This window comes from Atractosteus spatula, chromosome 9, assembly GCF_055471065.1.
Source record: "Atractosteus spatula isolate fAtrSpa1 chromosome 9, fAtrSpa1.hap1, whole genome shotgun sequence".
Classification (NCBI taxonomy): Eukaryota; Metazoa; Chordata; class Actinopteri; order Semionotiformes; family Lepisosteidae; genus Atractosteus; species Atractosteus spatula.
This window is the reverse complement of record NC_142714.1, coordinates 19,605,598-19,623,649: the sequence shown is the minus strand read 5'-3', so window position 1 is coordinate 19,623,649 and position 18,052 is coordinate 19,605,598. Positions and strand designations below refer to the sequence as shown.

At 38.5% G+C, this 18,052-nt stretch overlaps 1 protein-coding gene across 3 annotated transcripts in view; it reads left to right on the top strand.

Moving 5' to 3' along the window:
• The window catches only part of unc79 (unc-79 homolog, NALCN channel complex subunit), an 81,964-nt gene that overhangs the window by 29,153 nt on the left and 34,759 nt on the right, over positions 1–18,052 (top strand). For all 3 annotated transcript variants that reach the window (XM_088924837.1, XM_088924836.1, XM_088924835.1), the window contains exons 13-26: positions 849–1,020; positions 2,370–2,600; positions 3,190–3,380; positions 4,355–4,478; positions 5,200–5,340; positions 6,315–6,542; positions 7,538–7,765; positions 8,478–8,619; positions 9,969–10,048; positions 10,348–10,496; positions 12,998–13,155; positions 15,603–15,784; positions 16,273–16,474; positions 17,635–17,814. In XM_088924837.1, the coding sequence (XP_088780963.1) occupies positions 849–1,020; positions 2,370–2,600; positions 3,190–3,380; positions 4,355–4,478; positions 5,200–5,340; positions 6,315–6,542; positions 7,538–7,765; positions 8,478–8,619; positions 9,969–10,048; positions 10,348–10,496; positions 12,998–13,155; positions 15,603–15,784; positions 16,273–16,474; positions 17,635–17,814 (2,408 nt within the window). The remainder of the gene's footprint in view (positions 1–848; positions 1,021–2,369; positions 2,601–3,189; positions 3,381–4,354; positions 4,479–5,199; positions 5,341–6,314; positions 6,543–7,537; positions 7,766–8,477; positions 8,620–9,968; positions 10,049–10,347; positions 10,497–12,997; positions 13,156–15,602; positions 15,785–16,272; positions 16,475–17,634; positions 17,815–18,052) is intronic.

Here is an 18,052-nt window from a genome sequence, read left to right as displayed (position 1 = left end):
TAGAGGATGAATTATATTTCCAGACAAAATAGCCACTGATACTGCACCGGAAATGTATACAGTATGTAACAGCTCTCCTTTCTCCTGTGTTTCCTGCACTGCACATTTTTGCAGTTTAGCTGTTTTGGTGCTTCAGCAGAGCACTGCAGAAGTGCAGAAATTCCCTATTCTGTTTCTTTTAACTTTCTCTTGACTTCCCAATTAACACAACAGTCAAGAAACAGCTCTTTTCCTGAGGCTTAAAGCATGACTCATACAGTATCAATGTTGACTCATGGTTTGGCATCTGCACTTTAAACCACAAGATCATGTTCCAAATAATTAAAAAATAATAATAGATTGAAATTGATTTTGCTGGTAATTGACTTTAAAGGGCAGAAAACCACTTTTTCAACTTTTGAAAAACTTTCTATTATTCCAGCGGTTATTTAGTTGCTGTCAAACAGATGGGAAAGCTGGGCTGAACAGTCTCCTCTCCAACTTTTATTTTATGGTATTTGAATTTCCTACATGGGAATACAGTATTTGGTTTTAAATGTTAGATTAGCCTTTTTCCTATGCTGTATCATATGTATAATGCTTCCTGAGGCCTTTCTTTTCATAGCTTCAAATCTAATTACACCACAGTAACACTTTTTAATTAAGGCAATTTTATTTATTCCACAAACAATAACTGGTTAAAACTGGATAATATTAAGATAAAGGATGGGAATGCTTGAGAATATTAGGCAGCCAGGATTTCCCTTACCTTGCAGTGATGGAAAATGTTTGCTTTTTTGTGTGATGTAGACAGATTTATCTGCCCTGAACGCCCTGTACATTGTGCTGTACATTTCTATTTGTGGCAGCCTGCTGAAGGAGGCAGAGTTCCATGCAGAGCTGCGTGAGTATGAGATGAATCGGCGCAGACAGATGGGCCTGTCCTCCTCCCATCACTCTCTGGATAATATCGACTTTGACAACAAGGATGATGACCAGCACGACCAGCGACTACTTAGCCAATTTGGCATCTGGTTTTTGGTGAGAACCTTGCATGCAGCCTAAAGTTAATTTGTTCATTTATTCAGTGCTCACTGTGGTGACAACCTGAAGACGTGTGTAATACAGAGTACACAAATAGTGGCCTGTGTGGTCTGGGTATTTTACATAGTAACACTTATGGCTCAAAAAAGTTATGTTAGGACTTAACTGGGATTGCTTTGACCCTTTGAAAACCTGCCTACTTTGCAGGTTTTCACACAACCCATGTTAAATCCAACTTCAAACCAGCTATTAGTGACACAAGTCTACATCAGGTTAAACAGAAGTTTAACTGTGCACGGTCTTGGTCCAAAGTAAGTTTGGTACAACAGCAGATTAATATCCTTCTATTGTCTTTTCTTAGAAAGGGATCAAGAGAATTTCAAGCTTATCATAAGAAAAACAATTTTTGAAGTACAGTAATAGTCAATGAGATCAGTTTAAGCAGAACATCTATAGAGGTACAGTACTGTATATGCACTATATACAGTATCTACAGTATATACATTTAAATTGATGCATCTTTAAATCTTAAGAATTCCTACAAGCCTTAAACGTATGATAATTGAAGACACTTTCTAAAAAAGCTGAGCTCAATTACGTGCGTGGCAGAGCCTTCTTACAGTTCAAAGCACTATAACTGCCCTGAATTTCCTAAATGTACTGTATTCCTGCAAATAGTAAAAACAGAAGACAAAATGTTTTATCTTGCAATTTTCAAAAAGTCGCCAGTCTCGCTTTGTGAATTTGGATAACGCTGATGCTCATGATCCTGAAATAATCAAGACATGCAGCATAGCAGACAGCCATGTGTCTTATTCCAAAATGCAGGGTAGATCTGAGGTTCAGGTAACTTAATAAACTGTAGACAAAATGGTCCGCTTTTCCATTTACAATGTAGGGGACTAATGGAACATTGATTTGATAACTGTGGTGTGCCTAGGACAGGTTTCAGTGCTGGTCTGGAAAGGTTTTTAATCATGGCATGAAAGATAAGATTTAGATTTAATAGATTTAGATTTATGAATACAGACCCCAGGCCTTTCAGAGAAATACAGCATTAATCTGTGGTACAATATTGTTCATACCAGTGTGATGGTGCAAGTCTGACCTTTTCATACACAGCGCTATTTGCATTTAAAGTGCCCTAGCTTATAAATGAATACAAACTACGTTCATCTTGGAGAATTGCAAAACAAACTATGACAACCTTTCCGAAATAGTTAAGAAAATTAACCACCCAAGACGTGCCATGAATAAACGTACTGTATTGCAGCATTACTTTGCCAGGCTTGGAAGTCTGGTGATAAACTGTTGCTTTGTGCATTGGTACATGCCTGGTGCTACAGGTGAGCCTGTGCACACCCAGTGAAAACACCCCTACGGAGAGCCTGGCCCGCCTGGTCAGCATGGTGTTCCAATGGTTCCACTCCACGGCCTACATGATGGATGATGAGGTGGGCAGCCTGGTGGAGAAACTCAAGCCTCAGTTCGTAACGAAGTGGCTGAAGACAGTGTGCGATGTGCGCTTCGACGTCATGGTTATGTGCCTGCTTCCCAAGCCTGTGGAATTCGCTCGAGTAAGTTCGGAGGGAGAGCGGGGTAGGGGGAGGGCTTGAATACTTTACTCAGAAAACATGAAAGGCAAATAAGTGGGTGACCAACAGGCTGACACAGTGACTGTTTCATCTAAGCTTTAACAACAGCTAGAAAATGATGAAGATCACCAAAGGAAATATTGGTTTCTTATATATATTTGTGTGTATGATATAGAACCATCTTAGCAGAAGAAAGTGTATATTAAGATTTTTTTATTAATGGGGAGGAGAAAATGTATTAAAATACAAAAATACGGTTCTGATATACTGTAAGCACACAAAAAGCACTCCGTACAACACTTTTTAGCTTTTAATTTGTATTTGACTTAAAAATCCTAACTGTTTAATAAAGAATACAGAAAACGTAATCCTGAAACTATTCCTGTAATAATTCAGATTGATAAAATTGTTTTTTTTGTAGTGAGTAATTTACTATCCTATCTAAACAAAGTTAGTTTGATATAAATATCTTTAGATATTTATAGCCCAGAAGGAAAATGTTTTTTTTTTGTCTTTGTAATACCTGAAGAAACATTGTGAGCTCTCAGTGCCAGGTGTAATCTTCTTTCAGGTGGGGGGTTACTGGGACAAGTCCTGCAGCACAGTGATGCAGCTGAAGGAAGGCCTGAATCGCATCCTGTGTCTGATCCCCTATAATGTCATCAGCCAGCCTCTCTGGGAGTGCATCATGCCAGAGTGGCTGGAAGCCATCAGGACAGAGGTGCCAGACAGCCAGCTAAAGGAATTCAGAGAGGTGCTCAGGTAAGACTGACAGGTCACCATTGCTTCTTGAGATGCACCCATATACAGTATACAGTATATTGTTTGAATTCTATTGAATGGAGTTTTAACAAAGGTTCCGAAGGAGGTTAAGCCTTAATCTTTCCCACTCCTACTCACCATGTGTTTATGAATTTCATGATTCTAGAGCACCCACTCACGCAATAGCAGATCCTGCCTTTACTGTGTTTAAATTATAGCTTGGTCAAACTACTCATACACTATTTATCAGGCACCTCCTAATAACCTGACAACACAGTTGTTGTTTATTATATTGGGCCCCGTTGAAAACAGAGTACAATGTAGCAGAACTTAATACCATCACAGTAAAGTATTATAACAAGGAAAATACTGCAGTTTCCATACTTTCCATACTGTACCTACCACTCATATTTCTGCTGCCTACGGAATAATGTATTAAAATGGTCACATTTTGAGTCTGCTTTTATGTCATTGTAGACAACAAAAGTGACAGCTAATTACCTATGTTTGTATTAATCCTAAAATTATACTGTCATGTGAATCAATTAATTTAGTCACAGAGGAAGAGACTTTTCAAAGGCTTTTATTTAATTTGCAAGTCTTAATGCACAATGACCGTGTAATTGTTTTTGAAAGAATGGATTTCTGTTTTAAATTGCTAAGCACTTGCATGTTTGGTTCAGATAAACACGTTATTTATGTAAATTTCATTAAATGGCCAAAGCTTTATTGCTGTATTTTTTGCACTGAAAGAATGCCTTGGTGTAAGCAGTGAAAAATACAACAAAATGTGTGAATCTTCAAAAAAATAGTTTGCTTACCAAACTATTTTTACCAGCTGAGCCTTTCAGAAAGAAGATAATATTTGCTCCTTTTTTGCCACAGACACAATAAGCTGTGTTATGCAGTGTCATTGTTGTCTATGATGACATTTCTGATGAATTTACAGTCCTCATCTATTTGTATTGTTGCAGCAAAATGTTTGATATAGAACTATGCCCCTTGCCATTTTCCATGGAGGAGATGTTTGGTTTCATCAGCTGCCGGTTCTCTGGGTATCCAGCATCTGTTCAGGAGCAGGCTTTGCTATGGCTGCATGTGAGTACAGATCTGAAGTCCTATAATGTGAGAGTATCAGAGGATGCTAAGTGGTAAAACTCCTGGCCTGGAGGACACAATGAACCCTTTATCCCTGTCACGGCTGATGTGATCTTAGCTTATGTTTTTAGTACACTGTGAGTGACATTTCAAGAGACACCACACAGTCAGTGCTGCAGCGTGGGGTGGATTTCAGTGAGCTAGGCTATCCTTGCATGCCGTGTAACACAGACCTTAGAGCCCTGGGGCAGACTGAGCGCCCGTGTGCTTGTAAGCATCGTGATTGCAAGCCAGATCACTTTGATGCTAAATCTACTGTAGAGATTGTGGGGCTTGCAGTACGGAAAGCAGATGGTGCTAGCTTGTGCTAGCACACGAGTAGAAAAAAACAGCCGAGCTCATTAACAGCTGGTGAATCCAATTTGGAATTCCAAAAGAAAAAGGTTTTCGCCCATGCCAGTTAAAACAACTAAGATATAAAGATAAACTATAAAGATAGGAACAAATTATTGAGCTGAATAACTAGTATGGAACAATTTAATATGATCAATGGTTTTTTATGTACCCTTTCCAGTTAATCTGTGTTGCCTATTCATTTTAGGGAGGAAACGTTAATCCATGTTCAATTTCTTGATGACAGCAGGGTACACACAATACAGATACTAATAGAAAAGGCTGACGCTTATCACATTTTATTAATTGCATTTTGTCTTTTGTGCAGGTGCTCTCTGAGCTGGACATTGTGGTACCACTGCAGCTGCTCATCGGTATGTTCTCTGATGGGGTCAATTCTGTAAAAGAATTAGCCAATCAGAGAAAAGCACGAGCCAATGACTTGGCAGGAAATCTTGGGGCACGGAGGGTAAGAATTTAAAATATTTCTAACCAGAGAAGACAGAGTAGCTCTGAGATACTTAGTCGTTTAACGATTTCTCAAATTTCCCCAAACTTCAGTGTCTCTAGGCAAAATAAAAATATTGCAAAGTAATGGTAGGAATGATTATTGTGGTTGTTTTTACTTGTTATTAGAGCTTTAGACCCCCTCTCAGCATAGATTTTTCATCCAACTAACTTGATCATGGATTTTAGATCTACAGTACATTCATTTACTTTGTGTGACACGCAACTACAGGTGTCTTCAACTCTTTTCTTAGGGGATCGTTGTGTTTTATGTGTTATGATTGTTTCTGTTCAACAGGGGGACTTTCAAAGGCTGTCCACAAAAATTCCCATAAACACAGAGAAACTTTTCATCCTAAGTTTAGTAGTGTGTAAGTCAAGCAACAGTGCATCTACTATAATCGTGTTTGCTACTGACCTTAGACCTGCAATTGTGCTTATGATTCAATTAACTGTAGCATGATTCATAATAATGTTATAGTATATATAATTATATGCTGTTCTACACTTTACTTTCATTTTCAATTGGGAGTTCTTATTGAATGTGATCTCTTAAAAATGGGCCTCCTAAAATAAAAACTCATTATACATTAATTTAAGTAACAAGCACCAGTAGGTCTGAAGAGGAAAACTTAAGTGTCAAAAGGTAATGGGGAGCTTCACTGAAAAGAAAACCAGAACAGATTTTCTGAAGGACGTTAGGAACATGTCTTCTTAAAAATGGGGCTTGTTTAATGTTTTATACGCACAATAAAGAATTATAGGTTTAGAAAACCAATGTTCTAGTTGGATCAAAGAAATGGGCTGTATAAAGTAGTCCAGAACAGTTTATCTTTTTTCTTCTGCTTTTTCTCTGATCTGTGATGCATAGATTAAATTGCACAGCAGAGCAAAAAAACAAACCACCCCCTGTACATCCCCTCTACCCCCGTGCAGGTGAGTGTGGTGTCTGATCCTGGGAGACGCGGGCAGCACCACACCCTGAGCCCTTTCCCCAGCCCCTTCCGGAGTCCCTTCCGAAGCCCCCTGCGCTGTAGCCCCTTCCGGAGCCCCTTCAAGAACTTTGGCCCTGCCTCTGGCCACCGGACTCTTGACATGGATTGCGAAGACGATGACATGAACCTTGGCTGCTTCATCCTCATGTTCGACCTCATCCTCAAGCAAGTGAGTCATGTTTGGTGCTTGCAAGATGACCATCACACACTGAACTCGTCTCCATATACAGAATAATACACCGGCAAGTCATTTTATGTTGTTCCAGTGTGTTGAACAACATGAGTGTCACGAACAGTTCTTTCAGGGCCCTATGCAGACAACACAATCTGGAGGGAAGAAAACACGGGGAAAGAGGCATGCTTGGGGCTGGAAGGAAAACAGGGGGGCGTGTCCATGGTGCGCTAGTGTTCGGGGAGGTGTGGCCGAGGCAAACAGTCCGAGGGAGTCCGATGCAAATCCATGAGTGAAGCAAAAAGTCCAAAGCCGGGTAATCCATCCTGACAGACACACAGAAGAGTTAAAAACCGGAGCGGGATCCGGCGGAGGGACGGAGGAATAAAAAGGGGGTCACGGGAAAAGACGCTCCCTGATCCTGGATCCAGATGGTCAGGACGCCGTTGTGAAGCCGATGCCGTCGAGTCGCTCCTGGACTCGCGGGTAGGCGGGCTTCCGGGTGTCCATGTTTCAAAGCCGAGCCCCGATAAGCAGGAACGTCTGGTTTATATAAGACAGGGGGCTGGAACCGGAGGCAGGTGTTGGAGATGAATATAAACGAGGTAGGGCTGGAGCGTCCTTAAGAGGAGGGGTTTACGATCGTGACAATGAGTTTGTTGTTGTGCAACGGAATAGTATTGTAGCGTTGTGTTGGAAGCAAGCCTCATTTTCACTTGCAGAAATTTTGTTAGTAAGAAACTGACAATATATAAAAAACAGAATATTTTGCCTTCTTTTCCAGCTCTACAAATTCTACATTGAAGCCTCAATAAAAATCTAAAATCCTTTAATTTCCTACTTGATGAGTGCTGTTGGACCCTTCTTGAAAGAGAGTAATTAAAAAAATATATATATTCTATAAAATCAACTAAACACACAAAAAACAAGCATGTGATTTAATCAGTTCTTTCCACTGGTGAGAAACTGAACTAATTAACTATGGCCGACAGATGGAGCTGCAAGATGACGGTGTGACCCTGGGTCTCGAGAACAGCTTGTCGAAAGACATCATCAGCATCGTCAACAACGTGTTCCAGGCGCCGTGGGGGGGGTCCCACACCTGCCAGAAGGACGAGAAGGCCCTGGAGTGCAACCTGTGCCAGTCCAGCATCCTCTGCTACCAGCTGGGCTGCGAGCTTCTGGAAAGACTGGCGCCCAAGGAGGAGATTCGGCTGGTGGTGGGTGAAGAAAGGGCTTATAAACAAGCTGATACTTTCACCTGTTTAGCTTTCTTCTTTTATCTATTTCTTTAAGCTTACAATTACACTTTTTTAGAACCCCGTACTTTGGTTCAGAAATACATATACTTTGTGGAAACTGACTTTGGTCATTTTAAAAAAAAAAACAGCAAATAGGCTACAAAGAAATATTACTGCCTTTTTCTCAGAAAAGTGAAATCACATTTTAAAGGGTGATGTAAATTTAATCCAAGTTAGCTGGTTTCCAGTTTTTCTCCAATAATATAAATCTCTTTCACAATATCACTCAGTGTGCAATTGCTGGAGGCTAGGACATAATACATTTTATTTGGGTTCATGCAGTAAAATGCCTGAAGTGGACTTTGTAGATGTTACCAAAATATTTAATAGCAGATAAATCATTTTAATCTGCTTTAAAAGACTAAAGGTAGTAAAAGACGTAAAAGACTGAGGTAGTCGGTAAGCTCAGTGGGTAACTCTAAAGGGTTAAGGTTTGGAGCATGTGTGCCTATAGTCTAGTCTCTGCTTTCTTGCTGCAAGCATTGTGCTGGTGAACTGGGATAATTAATAATTGACAATTTCACAAATTTGAAGAGGATTTAAAAAAATATGATTCCAAATTTAAAAAAGTCAAGGAAAAATGATCTTTAGGAATGGTGAAGCTCTTGTGTTTCTCATGGCCACCATGCAGGAGCCAACAGACAGCCTGGAGGAAAGCTTAATCTTCCCTCGACCAGAGTTTACCATTGGCACAGAGATGGAGGAGGAGGACAATCCGGTTGGCAGGCAGGGAGACAATCCTGGCAACAAGAATGACTCTCCTGACTACCCCCGTATGTATCCATGGCAACAAGGAATATACACAAGGAAGGTGCTTTAGCCATTATACTGTATATTAATGTAAATGTTAATGACCCCATGTTATTTTGTAAATGACATTCTTATTATACTGTCTTTTTAATACAAGGATTAGGATTATTCTTTAAATATAGATACTTGAAGATAATTTTGCTTCCCATTGATCATTATGGTTATTAGCCCTTTTCAGTCCACTGCTGGAATGAGAATATTAGAAGGTCCCTATCTTTGGTTCTTCACAAACATGCTGCTCCAACAAACTACTTAATTTAATTTTCCTGCCTTCTCTTGTATTTTATGAATCATACCTGCATTAGAATCTTGGATGCACATCTATACATCAGCACTGGAATCATGCTTTGGCAAAAGACTTTCTTCATTAGGCGCAAGATAACTCTGAAGAGTGTATTTAATCTTCAGAAAGAACTCTATACAGTTTTTACTGTTGTTTATTCTTTTTGTTAGGTGACACTAATTTGTTCTGAAGGATTCAAAATATAAATAACTTGTGACCTTTTCAGGCACAGCTTCGTTGACTTCAGTCTTCACTGTGTATGATCTGTGGACTCACCGTTGGGGGTGTGAGCTATGCCTCTATGCAGCTAGTTTTGCAGTACCTCTTCTACTCTAACTGTGTCTTGAGAAAGATACCCAGATAAAAATAAAAAATATTTGCCCAACACCCAACTATACAGTACATCCACAAATTCTAAAGTACAGAAGGTCCCAACTTATTTCCTTAGGAATCTTCCAGGTCCAAATTTTCTCTTTAAAAATCTCATCAACATCAAAGTTTCAGAGCTTCTGGTGTAGCATTAAATTGATAAAATTAAGCTTTTAATAGATACTCCTTCTAGGTACTGTTTCTAACCTAATGAGACAAAGTAAATATGGGTTTGGACCCAGAGGACTGAAGGATTATGCATATACAGTATAATGTAATAATATACAATGAATCCCTAAATCTTTAAGAATATGGTCAACAACCAACATTTTTTTACCCATGAAAATATGTTTAAAAGTAGTGAATTAGCAAATTGCCTGCAAATGATCTATTGGCTTCACAACCATTACCAGATCGCGGCATAGCAGATTTTTACTAATGTACAGTAAGTCTCCTTCTGACTTCACATGGCACAGGCAATTTATGCTAGAGGACTTTCTGCCAAGAGAAGTAGTTGACAGATAGACCAAGGGACATACTGTAGTTGCATGTAGCACATCAGAACCTTTCAGAGAAACGGACTACAAGTTGCTGTTGAACAGAATATCAGTGTGTTATTTTTTCAACGTATTAATTTTCCTTTTCATACATGTTCCATAGCCATGAAGAACAACGCTGACAAGAAGTTCTCTTACCAACAACTGCCAGTTACCTTAAAGCTTATTTACACAATACTGCAGGTAATGTTTTCTTTGATTTGTTCTCTCTGGTATTTCCTTCTGAGAATTTGGATATTGTTTTCAAGGGGCTAACCTTTCATATTCACAAATGGAGACAGATTTGTGGCTACTGTCTACAGTATGTATTTGTCTCCCTATAGTATGAACAGAAGGAGCACACTACCAGTACAGCCTTGTGACATCACATATTCACACTTTGTTCTATTTTTTTTCAATTACCATGATTGTCAGTGTATTGACATTTCATTCTTTCTCAACAAATTGCTTTTTGTTGACCTTCTCTATTGTTTATCTCACAGGAAATGCCTAAATTTGAAGAACCAGATATTCTCTTCAACATGTTGAACTGCTTGAAAATCCTTTGTCTTCATGGAGAGTGTTTATACATTGCTCGGAAAGACTACCCTCAGTTTCTGGCCTACATTCAGGATAAGATGTTAATTCCGAGGTAGGAAAAAAAGTGATTGTGCTAACATAATGCCAGAGAAAGTCAGCAATTTTCTGGAATGTGCACTTATGATGTACAATCCTCTTAGGTCATAATTTGGAAAAAACATCTTTTCTAAATGAGGCTTTACTATTATATTATACAAATCTAATGTCCTTTGTTTTAAGTTCTAAATTATTCACTACATATCCTAACATTTTGCCTTTTAATGGCTTTCCCACATTTTCCAGAAAAATAAATGATGCTAACATAGATAAATTAGGTTTTTCAGTAGCTTCTTCTAACTCCTATTTTGTGTTTATATTCTAGTTTGTTTTTTCACTTTTCTACCTTAAAAATTATGATTGTTATATAATAATGATACCTTATCTTTATCTGCATTATCTGCAAACCATTTGCACAATCTTTTATCTAAATCTTTTAGAATTTCATTTGCTGCTTCTACAGTGTTTGCTTATCTTTTTAATTTGATATCATCTGCAGACATAAATTGTTTAGCAACTATAACTCTACATCATTTATATAAATTATGAAGTGGTCCTAGCGCAGATTCCTGTGGTACACCGCTAATTAAATTACTCTAATTTAAGGCTTCTGCCCTTATCTGAAGAAATCAGATTATATTTTCACATTTCATGAATGACTAATTTGAGAATTAAACTTTCATGAGAAACTTTATCAAAATCTAAATACACCACTTCATATTCTGTGTTTGTTTATGTACTGTAACTCTTAACAACTTAAGATCATAGGCAGGACTTACATTTTCTAATCTAAATCTATGTTGACTATTTGCTAGGATATTTTTTACATATAGGTTGTTCTCTGATTTAGACCTAATAATTTATACCATTAAATTTTACATAATAAAAGTCGGACGTACTGGTCTTTAATTACTTGATTCAGTTTTCTCACCTTGTTTGTGGATGGTGAAGCAGAGAAGTGGAATCTGGAGTGTTAAACTGGGTTAAGATGCTAGAAGATGGTGTTAGAACAGTCCTAGAGACTAGGAGGGATCTAAATAAAGCGCTTGCATTGTTCACTAGTTTATGGACGAAACTGTTGTCAGCTGTCGGCAAGCTGATGTCTCTCAATAAAGAGGATGACACAATGGATGATCTCTACTCTGAGTTCAGAATAGACCAGTAACATCTCAAATTGAGATAATGCTATGGTGAAACAGAAAATACGATGAGAACAATAAATTAACTTATTGAAACTTATTGACTGCTGTTGTGTCAGTAGTCAGTGATATCTTGCGTTTGATATATGATCCTGGCCAAACAGAATCAGCCAGTTAGAATAGGCCATCAGTGAAAAAGGGAAATGGAAAGATCAGTATGGACCTCATTAGGGTTGGGAGGGTAAAAACATCAGTGTTGGTCTTGCCTCAGCCTGATTTTCCCAACCCTCACTAAACATGGATGTTTATGTACATTGGTCCTCCACACTATGCTTACACAATAAGGAGGAGCCACTACAGATGGGTACTACATTTGTGTGACAAGCCATCAGCTAATGATCATCTTAGAAAATGTGGCTCTCAGTAGTTACTGCAGTAATAGCTGACAGCTTTGATCCTCTCTGCATAAATTGATTGGGTGTGCAGGTGTGGAGGTAACAGCCAAAGGGCGAGAACAGACTCTTCGGGAGAGCCCCACTGATGAGAGAATTAAGGCAAACGAGCCAGAGAGACAGCACTCAGAGAGCCAGACTGAAGGGCTGACATCGAAGAAAAGTAATAAACGTTACTAAAAGATTAAATGTTACTAAGGCAGCCTCAGGGGCTGACAACTGAAGAAAGAACCAACAAGTGCTTTCAATTTCTTATTTTTTTCTTGAGTTTTTGTGGAAAGACTTCTACTGTACTTTTGCAGTTTTTCTCCTCTCATGTGATGTTACTTTTTTGCACAGTCCATAGTAATGAGTAATTCTGCAGTCTCTTGGTACTACCCCTGTCTTAAGTGACTGTTATAAGAATTCTTTCAAAGTCTTCTGAATAACTCTTGTTTCCTTGAGAACAAATTAGAAGAATACCATTTGGCATAGGAATTTATTGATCTTCAGTGCTTGTAGTACCTGAGACACTTCTGCATCTGCTCAGTTATGCTGAGTGATACTATTAGCATGGTATCACTCAGTGACCTCCTGAGTGAAATAGTCATTTAGTAAATGAGCCATTTCCTTTTTCGTTGGCCTGGCTCTTCCCCTCTAGTTCTCCCCGTGAGTATTATGGTCCATACAAAGTGTAAACATCTTAGGATAAAGCAGTTAAAACACAATTGCTGCACGATAAGAGTATCCGAATAAGATTACTTTTCTGATATCATGAAGTTTTTTAGATGTAAAGATTTTAAATACCACAGTGTTGAGTGACTTCTTTACCAATTACTTGAAGCCAAGCACCATAGCAAAATATTTCTGGTATTGGTCCCCCAGTGTGAAGCGGGGGTGTACAACAATGCGGCAGAAAAGAATTCCTATTGTTTGTGATTTTCCAGTCTCTGGCGGGTGCTGAAGTCTGAGTTCTGCCAGCTGGCTTCCTTGGCAGTTCCCCAGCTCCTCCATGCCCTCTCCCTCCCTCATGGAGCAGACATCTTCTGGGGCATTATCGACAGCAACTTCAACAGCAAAGACTGGAAGTTGCGCTTTGAAGCAGGTAAGGATGGGCTGAGGACTCCACTGATACTGAAAGCCGCTCATGGGTGAGCATACTGCCAGGACAGGAACAGCAGAAGGCTCATATAAAAGTAAAAATATCTTAATCATTTTCAATTAGAACATAAGAAAGGCTCCTTCTGTCTAGGCCTTTCTTCTATCCTTTTGACGTATTCTTTATTCATTGTTTTATAATAATTTTCTAAAGCATTTTTTCCCTTATGTTTTTCCTAATTGATTTATTGAACAATTGTTTTTAGCTCTTTACTTACTTACCCTTTTCTCTGAATTTGTTTTGGGTTTTGAACAAACTTTGTGTAAAACATTGCCACCCATTTTAAACTCATTTTATTTCTATTCCATCCCATAGTGTTTCTCTTAAACTGTGTCACATTATTGTAAAAACTACTTTTTGGAATTTTATTGCTTTGGACACAACTCTAACATTTTCAAAATGTACTTCAAGGTATATTATGAGTGCCCATAACAGTTTCCAAGTGGTTCTTTCACCTCGGCTTGCCTTCCATTTTCTAAATTATTTGAAAAGAAAATGTATCTACAACTTGTGCAGGTGCTTTGACACACTGGGTAAAAAAGCCATCATTAACCATGTCTACCATTTTATTTTCTGCATTTTTTAAATCCTTATTTTAATTGTACAGTGTTCAATTATGATCAATATCAGCATCTGGAGGTCTATATACAGTATAGCATAATCCTGACACCATACCTTTGGAATGGTTTCAATTAGTCTGACTCTATCTTAAATTTCTGAACCTGAATTCTCTTTTTGATATATAGTACTATAGTGCTACACCTTTCCCCCTTATAAGTTTTCCATCTTTCACAGACAGAGTGTATCCACTACTGTTACATTCCTCTCTGCCATGTTTCTGTGATTCCAAAAACATCATGACTGCCAGCTAATGTGTTTATGTGTTTATGTAATCTATACTCCTAGCATTTAGGTATAAGCATTTAATTACCCAATCCTTTGTTTCATTTTTCCCCTTGTTTTTTTTGTAGCCTTTGTTCCCAATGTAATCTTCTTTTCTATTATCATCAAAATTATAATTCTAATGCTTGCATTAAGTATTTTTATCTCTCTGAAAAATAAAAATATGATAGTTTTTAAAGTATTATGAGAAAAGTGAACCACCTTGTTTGCCATTTTCTCAGTTTTAAAATTCTATGACTTACACTCTGAAAATGATTGTATCCATGACCGTACAGTATTCTTTCTCTGGTCTATTGTTGGTTTATTAGAGAAAATATCAGGATTGTACTAACTGATAGCAGAAACATCATCTTCACAGAAATACTGTCATCTCACTTCAAAAGTGTGGAGCTTTAAGACATTTACTTGAATGCCAGCATTTCCCTGTCTTATCTTTAGTTCCTATGGTTACCGGTGCTGATCGAGAGGAAGTGTCTTTAATCCAGCCTCAGCTATTGGCTCAGCAAATTGGTGACCTTGGACCAGGGTGTGGGAGCATGGGGACCCCATTAGAGTTCAAGCATATACAGTACAATACACCAGGGATCCAGATATACCTTGGAGTAAACAATACTAAATGCCTTATGCCTTATCAAACCTGGTGCTTTTGTCATATTATGGTGACTGTCTCTCCTTTTCTTAAATGACTGCAAGTTTTGAGACCTCATCTGTCCTAAATTATTTATTTAAATTATTCTAGACACTGAAATCATTGTAGGGATAAAATGCAGCCTTGATGTTTTGGGCATGTTTATTTTTGCTGTTTTTACAGTATAAACCTTTGTTCCCTTTGTATCTGTTCTTTTTACAGTTAGGATGGATGTGCCTTTCCTTTTGTTATTCTGCCATCTTTTGGTGTTAAGGTGTAGAGCAGGCATTTTGGACTTGTTTTTAATGCCAGCATTAAACGCCATTGGTCATTCATACATTTTCATAGAGTTGTGTCTCTTGAAATACTTAATTTAGCCACAGTGTATGAAAATTAAAAGTAAAAGAAAAACACATTTAAAAAGAATTCAAAGTCTCTCAAAGATTACATCATCACATCACTTTCAGTTATCCAATTCAGGGTCTCAGTGGCCCAGAGCCTGTTTCAGGAAACATTGAGCACATGGCAAGATGCATCTTGGATGAGACACTAGTCTACCGCAGGGCACATACAAGCACAAACACATACACACTCACATTAGGGCCAATTTTATAGATGCCAATTAACACACATAGAACATACTGTACTTACTCCATGCAGACAGCACCCCAGGAATGAAACCCAGGGCCCCAGTGCTGCGAGTTAGCATTGCTAATCACTGCACCTCCATATTGCCCTCAAAGTTAAGATAAACAGTGTCGGTTTGTAAATAGAGAGGATGATGTAGGACTGAGAGAGCTACAGCACTTAATCGGTGTGACAGGCCAACAATAACTGTCCTCTCTTTTCTTTTGTGTTTCAGTGGAGAGAGTAGCTGTACTCTGTCGGTTTATAGATATAGCATCTGTGACAAAAAACCACCTGCTCAAGTACTCCTTGGCCCACTCCTTCTGCTGCTTCCTGGCAGCGGTAGAAGATGTCAACCCTGCTGTGGCAACACGGGCCAGACTACTACTGGATACCATCAAAAGGCCTGCATTACAGGCAAGTGTAACTCTCCCCAGCTAGTGTAGCACTGAGGGTCCCTTTTGGGGATTATTTGGGCATTATTTGGAGATGGATTTGGTACCTTCGTACATCATTTACTTTTGTAAATACTGACCATACTGTTGTGTAAGTCACATATGGCATGGCAAATAGAGTCAAGAGTATTTAATGTAACACCTTTTTCTTAAAAAAGCTTGGGGTGTAGAAATATCCTCACACAAGCAATGTGTTAACATAATAGAACATTGAAAAACTGGCCACAAAAAAGGATAGAATTAATGAATCCAATTACATTAGATAAGGTTTTGCTTTCTGATCTACTCGGCTTCCAGTCTCTCCTGCATTGTCTGTTATGGGGCCTATTTCAATTTCAGTTCCTTAATTAATTTTGTGATACTTGGTCTGAAAAGGAGCTTGTTACAAAAGAAGCTTAGCTGTCCTGGGCATTTTATTAAATTCATCTCTCTATGTTTGTCCCTTTGTAGGGCCTGTGCCTCTGCCTGGATTTTCAGTTTGACACAGTAATAAAAGACCGTCCCATAATTCTCAGCAAGCTTCTGTTGCTCCACTTCCTGAAGCAGGACATCCCAGCCCTCAGCTGGGAGTTTTTTGTGAACCGTTTTGACACCCTCTCCCTCGAGGCCCAGCTTCATCTTGATTGCAACAAAGAGTTTCCTTTCCCCACCAGTATGTGTTCTTTTTAAGTCTTTAATTTAAGTCTTTAAATCCTTGGGAAACAGCATTCTGACACATAAAGAGAATGTATTTTTAGACATGTCATGGTTGGTAGCGTGTTCTACTTATAATTACACAGTAAAAATATTCAAGAAATTCATAGGAAAAGAAAACACACACATTTTCTTTTACCAAAAGTTACAATAGTAAAAGTGATAGAAGAACATTGATGCTGAAGAGCCATTCCTGTTGTGTAATGACTTTACGAGGCCAAGAGTTTTCAACAGAAAAGATGGATTAAGTTATTTTTAACTAAAAATGGTGGATGAAATATTATTCCTGGCATGTTCATTTATTTTTCTCTTAACCTTCAAACATTTCTAAGAAAATCAAATGCATGTTCCAGTGAGGCAGATTAAAATCTTTGTTCTCTAGTATTTTTCCAACATTTTGCTTACTGAAATTCTAAACCCAAGTCCAATTTTCAATCTTGTTTCATGCTACCTTAATAATGCAGGCGATTTTCATCTAAAAATGCTTATGTGCAGTTTTTGAATTAAAAAAAAACACCAAAAACATTATAAAGGATCAGAAAAGGACTACACATTCTGTTTCATAAGCATGACAGAATGAGGTTTCACCTTTGATGGTAAATACAGTTTCAAATATGTCGCTACTACAACTATTGCTCTCAAAGGTCTCCAGAGAGCTGTATTGGATTTGTAGGCTTACTGCACACACTAGATAGTCATTGCACCCTAGAAAGGCACTATACACACTGCATGCTGAATGTTTTAACTCCTTTGTTGACCACTTTTGAAAATGTAGGTAGCACTTACAGTAGTTCTGCATTTTGGAATATACTGTTTTGGCCTGTGTTTCTAAATAACATTGCCCACTTGTTAATTCTGAAGTGGTCATAAATGTTATTAGCACTCATGATTCACCCATTAAAATATGCCATATACAGTATATCCATTCCCTGTTGAAGGTCAGTAATTTCAGGCAGTCTAGCATTTGTTCTGACTTTAGAACTCCTGCTGTAATAACTGCTTATTGAGAAGGGGACAGCATAATTTTGAGTTTGGAGGTACATCCCAAATAGTGGAGGATAATAGTTGTTTTTATATGCACTCATTTGTTAATAGTGGCTGTCTGTCACTCCCTTTCAGCTATCACAGCTGTCCGGACAAATGTCGCGAACCTCAGTGATACTGCTATGTGGAAAATCAAGCGAGCACGCTTTGCTCGGAACCGGCAGAAGAGCGTGCGTTCCCTCAGGGACAGCGTGAAGGGCCCCTCGGAGTCCAAAAGAACACTGTCATTGCCTGAGACCCTGAGCAACAGGCTGCGTGAGTGGCTGCCTCTGCCTGTCTGTCAGTTTTTTTGCCTCACTCTCCTGCTGGCTGTCACTCACCTGTGCCAATTTCACCTCCTCTTGTTTGTGTTTTTTTTTATCAATTCATCACTTATTGTCTAAGAACTATTTTTTAAAATTTTCTTTTACTTTCCTCCACGGAACACTATCCATGTTTCAGATATCCATGTTTCAGAAAAGTTGGCTTTAATGCCTCTGGTAAAACACACAGA